The sequence below is a fragment of the Nymphaea colorata genome, chromosome 8, assembly GCF_008831285.2.
Source record: "Nymphaea colorata isolate Beijing-Zhang1983 chromosome 8, ASM883128v2, whole genome shotgun sequence".
Lineage (NCBI taxonomy): Eukaryota > Viridiplantae > Streptophyta > Magnoliopsida > Nymphaeales > Nymphaeaceae > Nymphaea > Nymphaea colorata.
The window spans coordinates 14704911-14724105 of record NC_045145.1 but is presented as its reverse complement, the minus strand read 5'-3'; the positions used below and the strand labels follow the sequence as shown (position 1 = coordinate 14724105).

Here is a 19195-nt window from a genome sequence, read left to right as displayed (position 1 = left end):
TTTTTTTTATCTGAACTTAAAGAAGATAATACCAGGTATTTTATATTTTTTGCAAAAGTGAAAGGCTTTGTAAGAAGTACTGTTTATTTAGACCAACATGTCACTCTCATTCTACATTCCTAACATAAAAAAGGTTAGTTTTTGTAAAAGAAGTAGGGTGACATGTTTGAACGTTTATTTTTTTAGATTACCATACATTAAAGATATAAAAATTATGGAGGGGCGGTCAAGTGGACTTTTTGGACAAAAAGAACTTGTAAGTCAAAGAGGTAAGGGAAAAATTAATGGTCGCGCACTCTATTTCTAACGATAGCTTAGCTACGATAGACATGCTAAATTTGGCTTTATCTTTATGAGTGTAATAAAATTGAAAATTGGAGCGAATTTAACGGATTCATTATATCTAGCCGATTCAGATTCAACAAAAAAAATATAAAATTATATCCTTATGCTTAAAATAAGAAATAGTGACAACTAATACCGACATTAATCTGGTGACTTCCAGTTTGTTTTATAGCCTGCTTCGATTCGACAATCAAAAGTTATATAAATCAAGACAGGGTAATTAGTTTGAAGTTGCCGAACCTGGTTATAAAGAAATTAAGCTTTGCCCATAGACATGTCTTTGGTACACCAAGTTTGGCAGTTTGCTAAAACCTAATTGAAACTTTTAATGAATGCCAAACTTCTTTTTAGCTAAAAAAAAAAAAGAGGTGTTGGAGAGAGAGAGTTTTTCATAAGAGAGAGAGAGAGAGAGTCTGACGTTAACAAATGTTTGAGAGACGGGAAGAAGCCAAACTTGTCGTCCCAACATAATTTCAACTATTTCTTTTTCAACTTTAAAAGGGGTGTGCTTGATAACCGTGGAGTTAAAGACCCGAGGGTCGGATCTGTCGATAAATCTACAGTTTTATGATCACACATCACATTTTATCCGGTTTTTTTTTTCTTTCTTTTTTTTTTCCCATCTCTCGCACGATTGTGAATGTCCCTTCGGCATCTTCATGGACGGTCGCTTCTGCATCTTCCCCGGCGAGCTTCACCTCCTCACCGACCGCTCCTTCCACCCGCCATTTTCCGGCTGACCTACCGGACGGGGGCGGACCAGCCTTCAACTGGAGACCTCTCTTCCGGACGGATGGACGGACCGCCCAATGCCTGCAACACCAACCCCAACGTTCAGCCATGGCTAAGACCCTCGATTCTGCCAGCAGTGTATCCTCAACGAATCATATTCAGAAGAGTGGAGCTTTTATCTTCATCATGCCCATTCTCCCCAATCTCCATCATCTTCATCAAAAACCTTTAGAAAAAGGGGAAAAAGAAAAAAGAAAAAAAGAAACTAGAAGAACGCTCAGGTCAGCAGGGACAAATTTCAGGATCTGGTCTGTTGAGCTTGATCAAAACAAATAAAAGGAAGAAAAGAAAACGAGTGGCCATTCCGATCAAAAAAATTGAACATTGAAAGAAAATATGAAAAAACCAAAACCCAATGGAGCCCTAACCACCTTCTACTAACCACCCAAAGGACGCTGCTAACTCTATCGCCTATGTAAATCAAGGAATGAATTAGCCGAGAGAGAGAGAGAGACCCACTTCAAACAGCAAGCCCAAACACCGGCCGACTGAACTCCATGGCCGGATGAGAGAAAGAAAGAAATCCACAAAAAATCCCTTTTTCTGAAAAAATGTTGCGAAAATCCCCGTTCGTGAAAAACCCACCAACCGAGTTCATTTTTACAGGTCTGATTTCAAAACCTCGGATCTAGGATCCTCGGCCCAAAAATCGAACCCGGATCTACAATCGAAAGTCATCAAACGTAACCTAAAAGCTTACCGTGGGAAAGGTCTTTTTAGATGACACTTTTTAACGAACCTGTCAACTTATCTAACACCGGATGACATAAGTACCTTGGGAAAGGAACCATGATTAGACAAGGTGAGATGATAAACTGATGTACAACTCTCGGGAAAGGCGGTAATGTACTTCATTTTTCATTATTACAAACGTTAATAGAATATAGCATTTGAGGTACAACTTATTAACCAGAGAAAAAGACAGTTCACTATATAAGGCGTAAGCCAATGTTAAATTACAAATGGGTTAACATTTTTTCTGAACCTGCTTAACCATGATATCATACCCCCCTTCAGCAAAGGAGCTCCTGAACAGGATCAGTGAAAGATCAAAAACGAAATCCAAGAACGCGAGTGACCAAAAAAGTAAACCACTATCTCTGTTTCCTGTCAATTAACCAGTGTAGACATCGTACGTCCTTCTTGTATGCATCCATAAGATTTTGGGGCTAGTTCTGTCAACCACAGTGGATCAATCCGAGTAGTATTACGAACGTACTTTTGTTGTGTTTGCACCAGCTCATTGAAAACAATGCATTCCGGTTTCGTTCCAAATAGTGCAGATGATGGGTGAATCTTCACGGTCAAGCTACTTGCCAAGGCCCTGAAAAAACATAATCACCAGCCAAATCAAACAGGCATTTCTAGATTGTTACTAGTGAGAGATGAAAAGATGTAAAAGGACAAAGATGCCTAATTGCAGCGTCGTAAAGAACATGTAATATATACTCTAAACTAGAAAATACATCTATGCATACTTATAGGAACCATCAGCTTGTCTCATCGCTGCATTGAGAAAGAAAGAGGCAGCAAGACATCTGCGGAACTGAAGCATATCATCCCCACAAGAAGAAATCTTCATGCCTATGTCTTTAACATGCCGACAAATTTGCCTGCAAAAATGAAGAAGAAAAAGAACCAAAAATATCATTTGCCAGATAGAACATACTGTGGACTTGTTTCATGGAAAGGGAAAAGATATCCAAGTGATTTAGAGAGAAAGGTAAAAGCATAGAAGCATATCCACTCCAGCACCCACCAAGAACTCTTTAAACCAGATAAAATATTATTTTCAAAGAAAGCTAGGTCTAGGTTCTTAACCATAATTGAATGCTACACATCTCCCTCACTTGTACACATAGGATGATACCATCTTTGTGAAACTTCCAGCATTTCAGCATGTGACAGGAAATTGAAGCCAGATGTGTATCCATGTCAAGACACTAAATCTAAGGTAATTGAACACACAACCATGTCTTTAGAACTCTCTTCTGCAAGGTGAATCTATTATAATCAGGGTCATCTTCACATTTTCTATACAAGCAAAAGCTCCACCAGGCATTCCAAAGATTATAGAGCTACAGTTTGGATCGGCAAACAAGTGGGATGTTTATAAAGACGAGAAGTTAAAAGGACAAATTCACCAACATATTATAAGTTCATAACAAAAAACGTGATTGGGCTGACCTGTGAATGTCTAGAGCATGCCTTAATGATCTGCTATTGATGAAATTATCCTTGCACCATTTATTCAGTTTCCTTTCACTAGATCTGCTTTTCACATCTGTGGAGATTAACCCCTCGGTCTTTTGCAAACTGTCTACAGCAGCTCGAAATACATTCACCAAAGTAACGTGATCACCATCTGAACTTAAAAAACACTTCGTAGCAGCCCTTGCCTGGGAATGCAAATCGATTTATCAACTGTTTCAAATCCAAATGCAAACACATGTGCAACCCATGAATGCCTGCAGCCTACATGTCTTGAATCTACAGAAACTTATCTCAGATGGAAGCAAGCATTGTGGCTTACCTTAATAACAACCCAGTACCTAACATGCATATATTTGGGTATACATTGCACTGATAATTGGTAGTTTTCATCGATTATATTTCTATGATTAGATAAAGTTGCACATATGGTCTGAATTAGATGAAGAATACAAAACTGTTATCTCCTTATTCATTCATAGCAAGCTGGGACCTATCAAAGGCACATGGTTATACAATCTTATATCTCTGAGTCCCTAATACGCACATATTTCAGGTAGTGAATCTTCATAGGCACAGGAAGTTGTATGGAAATCAGAGGCCAGAAACTGAGGGGCTGGAAGCCTCTCCCTTAACTCTACCGGCTAGGAGAAGACAAATTCTTTGCTGATACCTTGGCAGCATTCTGAATTGTGAATCTAATTGGGGTGTCATAGTGGTGGCCCTGAGAGACTGGAACTTACACAACTCCCAAAAAAAAAAGTCAATGGACATTAATTTCCTTGAAAGGAATTGATGTTTACTTATGCTCACAGGCACAATTGGTGCAAATGATCATTTCCATCAATTTAATCCTATGGTGAGGAGTAACTTGTTCTCTAAGTAGGTGAAAATTCTGAATTTTGTTGCCTCTCCTAACTTGATAACAGGACCCCTAATGGACATGCAGCAAATGTTACAGCAAAACTGAGCAGGCTTTCATATGATTATTAGAACACAGCGAACATGGACAACCTAGAAATTAAAAGATGGCATTACTGACAAGTCAGATAAAATAGGAACACTCATAAATAGCACACTCCTCCAAGCAAGGTTTCCTATCATCTCTGCATAAAAAGGTCATTGAATCAAGATACAACACACATGGCATTTCAGTAAACACCTGAGAGCAATCTATCATACCAGAAAAAGAAAAAAGATCAACCAGCATACAACCGAATGGAGGAAGTAAAGCAGACCGGTATATATATGGTCTTTCAGTAAGCACCTGTATACACAGATTCTTAACAGCACACTAGCATGAGATAACCTGCACAAAATACAACTAGCTACCTAAACAACCAAGGTCAGCCATATTAAAATGTACCTCATCAATCTTTTCCCTGGGGAAGTAAAAAATGGATTCAACCGACAACATTGCTACCGCTATTAACATTTCTTCCAAACAGTTGAAGGTGCTAGCCTGGATAAGCGCTTTGGCATACATGGCATCCAATGGTAACCGAGCCATATGATGCCCACCTGGATCTGACAGTTTACCTTCATCAGTCAGTGCTCCCAGAGCATACAATTGCTCCAAGGATTTCACAATGGCCATCCTGCATCATTTTCTGCATGAAGTTATGCTACTAGTTTTGGACAGAAGCAGAAAAGCAATTTCCAGTATGGCAAAATGTCAACTACTCATTACGTTGGGAAAATAAAGGAGCGATCATTTTCTTTTTGAAACCTAACCATTTTATGAGAACAGTGCATGAGATCTAAAGACTGTTACATCATGTAGGGAGACCATCATGAAAACCAGACAAAAACAAATCACTATAATGAATAATCTTGTAATATTGGTGTATCTTTATCATCACTTAATCATCTGCCCTTGCTGCATAAAGAGCAGAACAAAAATTGCAATCAGATGCATCTTTTCCCAGACAGAAATACACTACGGTGTGATCAACTAAAAACAACATGGAAATATGGTATATAGAATAAAAAATGTAGTACTCGATAAAAAAAAAATATGCAGATGTGAAGCAATCAAAGCAGATGCCTCTTTAACAGAAGCCACAATTATTGGTAAGAATTATGGACAACATCAAATGTTGTAAAGTAAAAAAAGGAGATTGTGTCTTGCCAAGTGATCATGTTGAAGATATAAAAACCATATACAGGCATTCTAGATTATACAAATAAGGACCATCTCACTTAAACAGGAGAACCTCCCACCTTGAAGGTTTATCAATGAAATCAAATCCAAGGACATCATCAAATCCAAAAGCCTTCAGCTGTAGCACAACATTTGAAAGGCTACATCTCTTAATTTCTGGTTCAGTAGAGTCTTTCAATTTGTCAAATTCATCTTCTGTGTATAGACGGAAACATTTCCCTGGGCCTTCACGACCAGCACGACCACTGAAACATTCAATGTTTGTTAGTTTCCAGTTTGCACAGATGGAATACAAATCAAGAGAACATTATCAAGAAAACATAGAATCTAATGCATTATTTTGTACCCTTGCGAACAATGTAGTGGTATCTTTTTAGTTTTTAGTGTTGTATTTTTACCTTTATGTCAAGCACATTTTGTCTCTTTTGAACTTGCTGTACGAATCATATCAGAGGGTCAGTTTTCTATTTTGAGTTATTTCACGTCAAAAATGTGCTGGGCCCCACACAGAACTATACATCAGCTCTTTTAAGGACCAATCAAGCTTTCTTATAAAGCTTCCCCAATAACTTCCCCAATGTAAACAAGTGCTTTTAAAAAGCAGAAGCACCTCTATTGACATGTCTAAGTGTAGCATGACTTCGGATACCTTGGCCATTGTAACAAAGAATTTGTCAAATTTGTATGGAAACAACATTGGACATTTGACTGGCCTATATTTGTCACTTTTTCTTCTCCTTCCTCTTACTTGTCGTTCTTCTACTTCATATATGCTTCTCAGTATGTTGAGCCAAGACCTGCCAGATTTAAGCTCAGGGCAACGGCTATACTAGATAGATCCTAAGTCACAAGGGTACTTCAGTAAGGTCCACGTACCTGTGTCGCCGTACCCATATCCAAAATGGGTACTTGGACACACTCGCGTAACTTTAAATTCAAACTGCTTAAATTTTACTTTGATTTAATTTTTTCCACCTTACTTTTCATTCTATTCTTAGAGTTATTGTTCATTAACATACTAATGTTTTTATTTATATCACTTGTTTGCTAAAATGTTGCTTTAATTTTGATTTTTTTGTGTTATTTTGCATATATACATACATACATCCTGCCCTACCCCCTATACCGGCATTTTTTAAAGTTGTTGTGCTCGTACCCGTATCTCCGTGCCCATACCCAAACTGCACCCATACCCATGTGACTTAGGATAGGTCCTACTATAACATCTTTCATCCACATTTTTTCTGATCTAGGGCTACATGAGGGGCTGTAGTGAACAAATGAAGGAGGCTGCACACACAATGGAGAACCAAAAACTGCAGGTTTCAACAAAAGGTTCCCCTGTATATTGGCAGGCATGTAGGTCCCCATAATGAGAAGGGGGGAATCTTGTTTGTGTTTCATTGTCAGCCTCCAAGATGTAACAAAGAGGACCCACGAGATTTTCTTTCATCATATATAGATGAACTAAAGTGACAACTTGTCTAAACCAGTACCGGAGACCTTTTATTATCCAGTCTTACATGAATGATCGACAGAGACAAGACAAGAGATCGCAATGAAACGTAAAGACTAAAAACATATCCATGACTTGAATTAACAAAAAAACAGGGAGAAGGATGTCAGTAGGATCTTCCACTACCATAAAAAAGAACAAAAAAAAAATCCACCTTCTCTGAAGAGCTTGTGCTTTTGAAATAGGGACGATAACTAGTGACTCCATTCCAGTGTGTGGATGATAAGAACGTGCTTTAACCAATCCTGGGTCAACCACATACTTGATTCCAGGAATTGTCACTGATGTTTCAGCAATATTTGTTGCCAATATAACCTGAAATATAAAAAAATCTATCAGTATAGCAACTTGGAGAACAGAACTCCCTTTATGAAGTAGATGTGCTCTAGATAACAAGGAGGCATGAAAAAACACACGCAACAGTCCATTAACAAATAATGCATTGAAGGAATCAACAACCAAATGAATTTATCAGAGCCCGTACAAGTATCTCAAAGGAACTTCACACAGAGTTGCTTCACAATCAAGCACCTCCATCTGAACAATCGGTGATTCAGTTGTAATAGGAAAGTGCTATATGTCAAAGACTCAAAATTAATTTATCATCATGATGATAAAGTCCACAGACATTCCATTGGACAAGGGAATAACAAATAGATAAAATTAAGAGCTTTACTTCTGAATACACAATTGTCAAGAGAAAAAAAAACAAATAACTGTGATATTGTGTACATGATGAGTGTTCGGTATACAACACCTGTACATGCACATGTTATATGATGCAAATCAAGGACGAAAACATGTACCTTTCGGAATCCGTGGGGAGCTGGTTTAAAAGCCAGAATTTGTTGCTCAGAAGGAAGCACTGCATAAATAGGAACAGTGAAAATTTTTTTACTGTCTTCAGCTAAATGTTGACAACGATCCAGAACAAGTCTTTCCACCGACTCAATTTCTTCTTGCCCAGTTAAGAACACAAGTATGTCACCTGAATCCTCCTCCAAATGGATCTACTACAACTTGAAACAGGAGTTAGAAATTGAATCCATGATTCCACAAAATGTGCAGAACTAGACAAAGTTACAGTATATTGAAGAAGCAGCTTTTAGGTAAATGCAATATAATCAGCAAAAGAAAAAAGAATGATAATTAGCTTTTATGTCAGTGAGGTGGACTATGTGACACTCATATGTTCACCAAGACGCCTAGCTTTTAAAACCAATATTTAAAAGAACGACTCATTCATTCTTGACTTGTGACTCAGCGGATCAACTCGATAACTCAGCCTGGGTTTTGTTAACTATTATTTTTAAAAGAAAAATAAAAACAATATATAACTTGTCATTTAAACATAAAAAAGTTGTAAAATGGTTTGAATACATGTATAATTCATACCATCAAATAATAACTAAGTTATATTTTCTAAATTTTTTTCATAACCAGAAATTGCACAATTAAGCAATTGCACCTACTCTATAATTGCACATTTCAAAAAAACTGTGGCAAGAATCAATATGTCAATGAAAAACAAGTCAATACAAATCAAACACTAAGATTAAATTATTAATATATTCAACATTAAAAACTATCTAATGGTTAACAAATTTGACATGTATGTTGATGAGTTAATGTTATCAAAACTAAAAAAACCAAGAAGTAAAGAGTCCTATGTCTTAAAAATTGAAAAAAATACACTATACAACAAGTTAAGCCTAATTAGCTTTAACTTTTCATTTGTAATAAGCAAATTTAATAAATGAACAATAATTCTAAATTTTTATATTTAATAAGTTAGAAGATTCATGTCAAAAATTAATGAAGTAATTCATAAACAAATTACCTTGTTAATTACAAAATACAAAATTTACCACTAGACTACACTGAGTCAAACGAGTTTTGGCCGAGTCAAACCAAGTTTCAGCAGAGTCAAACAGAGTCATGGCCAAGTCAGGCCGAATTTTAACAAAAAATGAGTCTCCCTACTGGGTTGACTCGGTAGACGGTCGAGTTGCTCGGCGAGTTTCTAAACACTGCTTAAAACCACATATAAATAAAAAAAATGCCGAAAGACACAGGACACAGCCATACTGCAGAACATATAAAAGAATTACTGCCAAAAAAAAAAATTCTCTTGTTGCTGAAATATGTTTACTATGTCAGCCTTCAAAACGACAAGTCTCACATTACCTGATCCCATCCTTTAGTTTATGCAGGCACAAGAATCTGTCTTTTGAATTTGAGGAAAGAAAAGGGTGTAATGACATAAGCAGGAAGAAATAACGTGTACTAAGGCTTCAAGAAAGGCTCAGCTTTATGAAGCATGTTGCCAACTTACTGTGCACCTTTTGCACTACAGACATCAAATTCTTAGAAAAACACCATTTCATTGTTGAAAAATTTTGGTGGTTCACACTTCCCAGTTAGAAACTCAGGGAGTATAAACCCATTATGCCAACTTCTTACACCCACAAAACATCAACAAAAGCATTTGCAAGAAAGGAGCAAGACGATTTTCAACTAAAATTTGTTTTTGCTTCTCTTGCAGGCTTCAGTTAAAAAATTCCTGAAGAAACAAAATTGATGGCTGGAATTCCATTAGAGGAAAATTTGAAGCAGAACCATACAAATGGAAAACCTCTTCTCTGTAAAATGGACCCAAATGTGAGAATGTAATTTACTTCAACGGCAGGTAAGACTTTTCCATCGCAAAGAATACTTTTTGTATATATTATACTGATACCACTTTGTTTTTCCGGAGACAGGAAACAGAATTTTGTTATGGAAGAAGACTTCAAAGAGGTTGTGCAATAAATGCCTTCAAAAAAAAATTCCTTGAATTTCAAACAAAAGAAATAAAAAGAGAAGTACAAATAAATTTCAACCCATAAGTACCTGAAATATGGTAATCAAAGCTGCATCTATGTAGTCCTGCTGAGGAGTGTACGTATATAGGATGTCCACAGGGTATTTCCGTCCTTGAATATGGACAGCTTTTGCACCACCAAGGTACTCAGAGAATCCCCTTGCATCAAGACTAGCAGACATGACAATCAACTTTAAAGGACAACCTGAGGGAGATGCTTGGCCCTTCCAGCCATTTCCTCTTCCAATTGATGTGTCTTCATTGGAGTCTATATTATCGATGTTCTTGACATTGTCCTTGTTCACCACTTCCTGTGACCTTGATTTTTGAACACCTTTCAAAATGCCTAATAGCACATCTGTGTGGACTGTCCTCTCATGAGCTTCATCAACAATGACAACCGAATACTTAGAAAGTAGAGGGTCCAACAATGCTTCCCTGCAAGCAAAAAGCAACATATCCACCTTGACATTTCAAAGATAGTATACATTAGGAACTTAAGACAATGTGCAAGACCAAACATGAATAAATTGTTATGAAATAACTTTTTAAATTGTAAAGGTTTCTTTATTAAAAACATTATAAAATTTGCTTTGAGAAAAAAACTAATAATACTTTCAATAGCTTGACTAAGCTTTGCATGGCCAGGGGACCATCCTATTTTGAACCTTAGTTGTCAAGATCAGAAGTCGAACTCAGGTTCGTCAAGGCCCTCAAAAGACTAGTCAGGGCGAGTTGATCTGAGTCAGGATCTAAGATAGTTCACTAAAATAATATTGACAAGGCACTAAAGAAAGGGTTGGAGGTAAGTTAAAGGGAAACTATTAAGGAAAAGAGGAAACTTAGTAAATTTTTATATCTGATGGTTCATGGTTCAAAACATATTGTTTATAAGAAAATGCACTTTGGAAACTAGTTGGTCAAAAACTAGTCCCTATCACTGGTGATAGGCCCAACCAACTAATACCTAGAGATTAGTCTGTTCGCCAGCACCTACGACAACTAGGCAATTAGACGGACCAACTAGTCTGAGTTCACAGCTAGGCTGTGAAGTGTGAACTACCAAATTCCAAAACCCCACACAAGATAGACAAACAAGAACAACATGAAGATGGTGACAAATGCAGAGAAGAAAGTTCAGAGCTCAAAGGAAACAAAAGAATCACCTTAATAGCATCCCATCTGTCATATACTTGATCCTCGTAGCTGAAGATGTAACATCTTCAAATCTAATAGAGTACCCAACTTTCTGACCAAGTTCAACACCACATTCTTCAGAAACACGCTTTGCTACAGTAACTGCAGCCACTCTTCGAGGCTGAGTAATGCCAATAACCTTACCATCACGACAGAATCCCCCATTAAATAAGAACTGTGGAAGTTCTACAACAAACACCACTCAAGTTAGCAAAACGGACTGGTGCAACCACTCCTCACGTTCCAAGGGAACCAGAAAATGGAAAGCACCACTCAGTTCAATCCTTTTTTCTTCCTAACTGTCAAAACAAAAACACAACTGTAATGCCATGCTCCAAAATGTAGTGATCTATGTGAAAAAATAAAATGAAGGCTCTGAACTGCTCAAAGTATTACAAAGAATGTTCTGGAAAAGATTTTCCTTCTTAAAATAAATTTATGAGGAACTTCCTATTTTGTTGTACAGATACCTAGTCTTGTGCCGAGGCTCACCTAAGCCCCTAACGCTTGACTAGTCAGCTAGGCTGGCTCCTAGGTAGCATGACATGCAATCTGAAAACGCCTAGGTCATTGCAAGGGTGCCTAGTTTTGCCTATGGACTCTCTTTCTTCAGAAACATAAATTCTTTTTTCTCTTCTTCTTCTTCTTCCTCTTCTTCTTCTTCTTTGTTTGCAATCTGAAGGCTTTTTTCATTTTTCTTCTTCTCTACTTTTATTGCAGATTTTCTCTTCCTCAATCTTTTTGGTGTTGCATGTGATTTTGTATTACAAATTTATAAGTCGCATGTATGTAAAAGAGAGAGAAAGAAAGAGAGAGAGAGAGAGAGAGACTAATGCTTTCTGTGTTTATTAGAACAATGATAGAGCACAGTTTGATGACAAGCACTGTTAACATGGAAGTTCTAAGTATGTTAGGATTTATGTTCTCTCTTTTGAAAAAAGAAAATCAGATGAGTAATTTTAGCTTTTGTTTAGGCTTTTCGGTTTTAGAAATTAGAACTACAGATTTAATTGTTGGTGTTTAGAAAAACATAAGATTTTGCATCCTCCATGATAATTGCAACGCAGCGACTTAGATTATAAACTTGCTCTTTTTATGCTATTAAATCTTTAACTTCAATTATTTAACTTCCTAAGTTAGTCTTCTAAACATTCAACTATGTTTAGTGCTAACTGCTAAGAAATGTTCAATGTGTCAGTGTTTATGTGATTAAAAACATTGTCAAAAGGAGCGCAGCCTTGTGTATATGCTTAACTAGTCCCCAAGGTTGGCAGATTGCCTAACCTGGATGTTACTGGGCAACCTGCCGTCTAAACACCTACGTCGTTACCTGCAGCACCTAGGCTCACTCAGGTAGACAGGTACTCAATAGCCTAGGCTTCTTTACTTCAACAACCTAGATCTTCTTCTTTGTTCTTTTAATTTTCCTTCTTCTTCCTCTTCCTTTTTCCTCTTCTCTACTGGAGGCACTTTCTCTTTTTCTTCTCTTTCTGCAATCAGAACTACTTACTTTTTTTTTCCTTTTCCTGCTTTGAATTAGTTGCATTGGGGAAGAAAAAGAAAAGATATAGATGCAATTAGTTTCGTCATATTAAATACTGAATGATCTAATTTGACATATCCAAAACTAACACATCCAAACTATCGTATGAGAACAGATTATTTAAACACAGTGCTAGATAATACATCTTCAGTGCATACTTGTATCCCTTGGATATAATTTCCTTATCTCCAGACAACAATTTACCTGAGCATGATGGAGGGGAAATATTCAAAGGCATTCTCTGGTATTATATATTAAAACTTAAAAGGTTACTGAGAAAAAGCTTACGTGTAGTTTTCCCACTTCCTGTCTCACCAACAATTACAAGTGTGTCATTCTTCCTCACTTCCTCCACAATTCGTTGCTCAACTACAGGAAATTCACATCCATGCATATATCAGAGTCCAGACCAATGCAGTTACACCACTTGCTAGAAGCAACAGAAAACTACAGATTCTCAAGATAATATTTACTCCCTTGTCAAAGAACACATTTCCCTGCTTTGTCGATAGTATGAATGGTATACCATAAAGCATGCTTAATATGCAGTTACATGATAATATTGATTTTCTCAATGTCAATACCTGATGCTATGGGCAATGACCGTCTTTGTTTTGCTATCTCTTGCCTCCTGAATCATGCAAACAAAGTACGACAAAGAATTCTGATTAGTTCATTTACAAAAGATTAGATTGTGAATCATGCAATGCCACAGTTTCTAAGTATGAAACTTTATATTCAACAGTACCTGGATCATTGACTATGCCAGAAGCTAAGAACAAAAGCAGCAATAACTATTTCAGCTACACCCTCAAATAAGAACAAGATAACAGAAAAACTGTCCCAAGATATCATAATAAGGCCTTTGTTGAAAAAGAAGTCAGAGCGTTGCTGAACAGAAAATCATCTAAGGTAGCGTATTCCAGGTAAGGAAGGACCTCAAGAAAGAAAAGAAGCCAACTCAAAATCTCAAAGTGTTAGGCGTCAGGTATAAGATTGGATCAGATCCCTACGGGACTGATCCAGTAGTGCTTTCTATATATGGTCGAAGGACCTGAGTTGGGAATCATCGTGAGCATTGAGTATCTGGCCCCTCTGGTGAGGGAGATCCCTGATCGGGGAGTAGGGGTGAGTCTGCATGCATTGTTGGGTTTCTTTTGTAAAGGGGTGGTTCTTGTTATCATGGCTAACACAAAGAAGCATGAATGCTTAGTAAAGTCATTAGTTAAAGTAGATACATGCATAGCTACGCCACGGAAATGTTCTAGTAAGACTTCTGTGAAAAAATACCATACAGCAAACTGCACAGAATAGTGCTGAATCTATTGACAAATGTGAAAAGATTCACAGAAAGAAAACAAAATCCTGCATTTGCCAAACCAAGCGGAAACTTAAAACAGTAAACTGAATGAGGTCCAATAATTCAGTTAAGAGGACACACTTCACATAGGTATAGGCATGACACATAGGCATAGGCATGAGTTATAACCTTAGTTGTTAATTAAGGCATGGACTAGTCCATGCCTAGGCGTGAGTCCACACCCGTTGCCTAAGTCCATCACTTAGACAACATGTGCGGGACTGGCGAAGGTGAAAAGTCACCTTCAAATTAAGTCCTGTAATTTTATTAAACACTGTTATACCGTATATACTTATATTATATGCAGCTACATTATATAATTTCTATTCTTTAAGTACAGTTCGCTGTACGTTAATTACATATTCTATATCAACTCATCAAGTGGAGGTTCCAGCCATACGTTAAGTACATATTCTATAAAACCAATGAATTGTTGTATATTCTTATGTGCTCTAAAACATATTATGTGGAACCTATTTCAGCCTTCTTACCCATGTTAAAACCTAGGTTTATGGTAAAAAGACCACTGGGTTCTCTTGTTTCATGCATTCTAGTAATCAGAGAAATACGTGCAGACCTCACTTTTACAACCTGAAAACAGATTTATTTTCTCATTTGTGAGGATATTTCGTGTGGTATATGTATATTATATGATATATCATATATGTACAATCTGTTGTAAACTTGTAATGTATATTATATGTACTGATTTGATATGATTTTTGTTTGAAATGATTCAAATGAAATAGTCTATAAGGTCTATAACTGGAATAGTCTATAAGAAATGCAAGCATTGTCCAGTACGCAAACAAGAATGATGTGTTTTCTTTTGACTATCAAACTAAGGCATCAGCTAGAACAGAACAGCACAGTTTTCCAGTATGTAAACAAGCTGAAAATGTATTGTTAAGTCATGTAAGCAAGAACAGAACAGTTTTTCATGTTTTACTTTTTGGCTTTACTTACGAAGTATAACCATCCAGTTAGAACATAACAAAACAATTTTTCAAGTTTTATTTGGAATAGAAGCTTACAGTTCAGTCAGTAAGTACATAATTTTATTATGTAATGGTTAACATAACTAAAAAAAATCACCTTTTTTGCCAAGGCGCCCTAACAACTAAGATTGTAACACAGGGCACCAAGAGACAATGATATATGAAAGTGTTATATATGCACACCCATACCCAAATATTTACATATATCACAAACACACATACACAAACACACACAGAGAGACAAGTAAAAAACATTTATGTAGATGACTATTTAATACTTCTATCTCCTAATAGAGAACAGGAGGAGGCCTAGTAGTCAAAGTGCTATCCGGCCTAGCGGTGAACCCTACAAAAAGGACTAGGCAGTTCCTAGATGGGGCAAAAAAAGTAATGAAAGAAAAAGAGGAGGAGGAAGAAAAAGGAAAGAAAAAGAAGAGAGAACAAGAAGAAAAAAGGAAACAAATATGAAAAAGAATTAAAGAAGTGTAAAAATAGTAGAAGAAGAAGAAATAAAAGGGAAAAAACTACCACATTTTTTAAGGGACCGAGCCTAGTTGAAAACATGGCAGACTAGGGCCCAGGCACAATTTTGACTACTAGGAAAGGAGACCCGCCTGCAATCTCCTGATCATCTAAGGATCCTATCATTCACAAGAGAGTCTTTCCTTCCACAAGAGAAGAGAAACCAAATAAGCCATGGCCCTCCTTGCACCTGTTTTCGTGTTCACTTACCATACCAATATACCATATTTAAATGCTTTTAGAGACAACCATCGGTTGCAGTTAATAGCAAAAAACATGTTTAAAAAATGTAGGTTTTTCCTTTTTTCAAACAGATAGAGGGAGAGATAGCCTCTCTCACCAAGAAGACCACGGGAGCATAATCAGTTCAGCACTTTGGCTATCAGAGATTGTCATATTTGCCCTCATCTCAGATGCCCACACATGTGAACCCTTTGCCAACAGGAGCACAATAAGCTTCACGCTTACGGCAGACATCTCCGGCCCTTGGTGATTTCAAACACCCCCCAGCATCCAGCTCCAAAGTTGAGAGTGGGCTGCAAACAAGCACATACTATGGATGTAATGGACTGTACTGAGTTTAGAACCCCTAGACCCATGCCCATGCATGTGACAGTCATGCTACCATTATAGATGCTTGATAGAAAACTCCATTTTGCATAGAAGATGATAATACTCACACTGAAAGCCACTATGATCAAGAAACTAAAAGACCAAGTAAGGTTTCAAATGCACCATGCCAAAGCATGGTACCAGAAAGGCATCTTCTAGGTTTTTTTTTTTCTAAAAACAGATGGCAACTGAAGAGTGATACATACTTTCACAACAAATAAACAAAAAAAAATGTAAGATTTAAGCAAAAATGACCTCTGCAATGCATCATTCCTCCCTTTGCTCCATCTGACAATTCTGTTGTCGAGGCTGTTGGTTTCCACGTTACTGTTTGCATGGCAAAGCGATCGCTGATGGGAGAAGCCAGCCATGGAAGGCATTTATTCTTTCTCAAACTCCTTCTCTACCACGAAGTTATTTCATTTTCAGTAATTGGTTATCAAGTCTCATGCACAAAAAGAAGCCTGCTAACCAAAAACACCTGATCTTTATCCAATTTTTACGATAATACAAGACTTACAAGGGAACTTGTAGAAACTATTAAAAGTAAGTTGAAACAAAACAAAAGTCACACACAGACTGCATGGGAAAGAAAATTAGCAATATGGCATTATGGGTTTTTCTTCTTGTGCTTGGGGGAAAGGATTAGATATATAAATGAGGTTGTTAAACATATGGACATCAAAAAAAACTTCAAAATGGAAGAATTAGAGTACACTAAGACCAGAAACAGCGAGGCTCACCTGCTTGACTTCAGTTGCACCCTGGTGGAGCACCTACTTGCTCAATGAAATCATGATATGATCACATCAATGAAATCTTAGATCAATGGTGATCTAAAATCCCGGGGATATTAGATCAGGAGTTTGTCTTAGCAAGGATTTGAAATTCTTTGATAGAAAGCACAAGAAACTACACCTTAGGTCTATTGTATGTAGCAACTGATGATACTGACCTTCGGTAACAGGGCGAGTCACGAGATACTTTCAGAATCGGGAGTCATTGCCGAAATCCGTGTTTCCCCACATGGAAGCCGCTGCACAAACGAGAGAGGAAGAGACGGAAGACTTGTTCTTGAGCAAGGGCGAGAGAGACGATGAGGGGAGCAGGAGAGTGAGAGGGCGAGAGAGACGACGAGGGGAGGAAGAGAGTGAGAGGGCGAGATGGAGGACGATGGGAGCAGGAGAGTGAGAGGGCGAGATAGAGGACGAGGGGAGCAGGAGAGCGAGAGGGCGAGAGAGACGACGAGGAGAAAGAGAGTGAGAGGGCGAGAGAGACGAGGGCGAGATGGAGGACGATGGGAGCAGGAGAGTGAGAGGGCGAGATAGAGGACGAGGGGAGCAGGAGAGTGAGAGGGCGAGAGAGACGACGAGGAGCAAGAGAGTGAGAGGGCGAGAGAGACGACGAGCAGCAGGCGGTTGAGCAGCAGATCCAATTGAAAAATAGAACTCGCCAACGATGCACAAATACTTTCGCGCCAAGGATGCCACGTTACTTTGGCGCCAAGAACTTATGGTGCGCAATTAATTTTATGATTTAGTCTCGAAGGTGCTATTTAGTTGCTGCCAACAAGAAGTTTCAACGTGTCTGGTAAATTATTAATGAATCACTTAAGATCTAACAAACTTAATATTTCTATACGCGGTTTGGGTGTAAATTTTATGCCACAATTTAGTAAGGCCCAACTAACCTCAATTTTTTCGACCAAAAAATAATTAAAGATGTAGGTGTTCACTAAAAATATACCTTTCTGTGTGGCACATGAGAACTGGGTTGGGTCATGTGTTCTAATCAATGAAATAGTTAGGGCTGGTGAACTTATTGGGCCCTTCATCTAATGTGACTAAACAAAAAAAAAAAAATCGTTTTGCCCGATAATCAATTAATGGATCCTATGGATTTTATTTATATTAAATTACATAATTAATTAATTCCGTGTATCGCCGCAGCAGGAATGTCTTTGGTTAATTATTTTCAAATTAGAATTTTTTCTATTCGGTGAAATAGAATACTAATAATTGATGTTGGAACGATTGCACCAGATCAACATAATGTTTATGAGTATTTTTTTTCACATGTTGGTTCCCCTTAACATTTAAAATTTTATATTTAATGTCCATTAGCCAGAATTTTCTAGCTTTGCCCCTCGTACCACCAAGTGCTTCAAGGACGAAACTTCCATCTTTGTTTTTTCTCTTGTTGATCTAGATTTGATACTTATCCTACTGAATATTATTAAAATAATTTAAATTCAACCTATATGATAACTTAGAATCGGTCCTTCATTTTTAATTTGTCTTCAACCATGGGGGGGGGGGATTTTGAATCTTTGGATGCTTTATTTATTTCTTTTTGTTGTATCATTCACGATAAGAGATTAAGTTGAAGGGTTGATTTGAGGGTGGAGTCTTGATTGATGAGAAAGCAAAGTCTCTCTCATTGCGTGATTGGTGTAGAGTTTCCTTTTTATACAAAAGAGGCCACGTCGATGATAAATATTATGGAAATATCTATGGTTTAATTTCTCAATATTAATCTTGTCCCCATTCAATCGCCTCCTGGAATTCATTTTTTTTGTTATGGATTATCACAGGACTGCAAGGAGCGAACGAAAATTTGTCGGATAAACTTTCTATGGGTGTTTGGGTGATATCCTCCAAACGGTGTTCATGGCGCAGTCGGGTGACCCTTGAAACTGGATTAACTTGTGAAAATTCAATTTTGACAAAACGACTTTTTCAACCAAAAAAAAAAAAAACATGAATGGAATCCCAGCTCTTCCCTCTTAGATGTTGCAGAGAAAATAATAATATATATTTTTAATATATAAGCCAGAATCCAACAGGTGGTTAAAAACTGAGTTTTCATAAAACTTGGTTGTGAGGAAGACATTTTTTGAGGTTGCCATGCAAATGCAACCTTAACTTTAAGCGCCAAAATGATCGATGTTCTAATTCAAGCCTAACAGAAAAAACCTATATGCTGAAGCTAATGATATGACTTTTCAATTTGGACGCAGGCTGGCCCTTGACTAGTTCAGTTGCGAGCCCAAATCATAAGCAGATAACAGAA

The 19195-nt window shown here is 37.4% G+C and overlaps 1 protein-coding gene across 5 annotated transcripts; it reads right to left on the bottom strand.

The window, feature by feature from the left end:
• Nucleotides 1-1974: 1974 nt before the first annotated feature.
• LOC116259364 (pre-mRNA-splicing factor ATP-dependent RNA helicase DEAH10-like) lies at nucleotides 1975-17541 on the bottom strand. Of its 5 annotated transcripts, none has more exons than XM_031637142.2 (14): nucleotides 17079-17541; nucleotides 16867-16959; nucleotides 16379-16526; nucleotides 13216-13262; nucleotides 12920-13000; nucleotides 11058-11274; nucleotides 9921-10329; nucleotides 7835-8038; nucleotides 7183-7343; nucleotides 5572-5757; nucleotides 4715-4946; nucleotides 3325-3536; nucleotides 2616-2750; nucleotides 1975-2461 (listed from the first exon to the last, which is right to left on the bottom strand). In XM_031637142.2, exons 3-14 carry the CDS (start codon nucleotides 16501-16503, stop codon nucleotides 2248-2250), a joined length of 2223 nt encoding a protein of 740 aa, XP_031493002.1. In that variant the 5' UTR covers nucleotides 16504-16526; nucleotides 16867-16959; nucleotides 17079-17541; the 3' UTR covers nucleotides 1975-2247. The 5 variants fall into 5 exon arrangements, with proteins under 5 accessions (XP_031493002.1, XP_049935196.1, XP_031493000.1 ...); XM_050079239.1 differs by having other exon boundaries at nucleotides 16379-16521; XM_031637140.2 differs by lacking the exon at nucleotides 16867-16959.
• Between the last annotated feature and the right edge of the window lie 1654 nt (nucleotides 17542-19195).

Excerpts from the sequence above, each read along its gene's own strand:
- LOC116259364 (XM_031637139.2), bottom strand. The coding sequence starts at position 15,988 with ATGTCTGCCGTAAGCGTGAAGCTTATTGTGCTCCTGTTGGCAAAGGGT. Across the intron at positions 4,947-5,571 it reads TTCATTGATAAACCTTCAAG|GATGGCCATTGTGAAATCCT; the intron begins GTGGGAGGTTCT and ends AAAATGATGCAG. Across the intron at positions 2,462-2,615 it reads CAAGCTGATGGTTCCTATAA|GGCCTTGGCAAGTAGCTTGA; the intron begins GTATGCATAGAT and ends ATGTTTTTTCAG.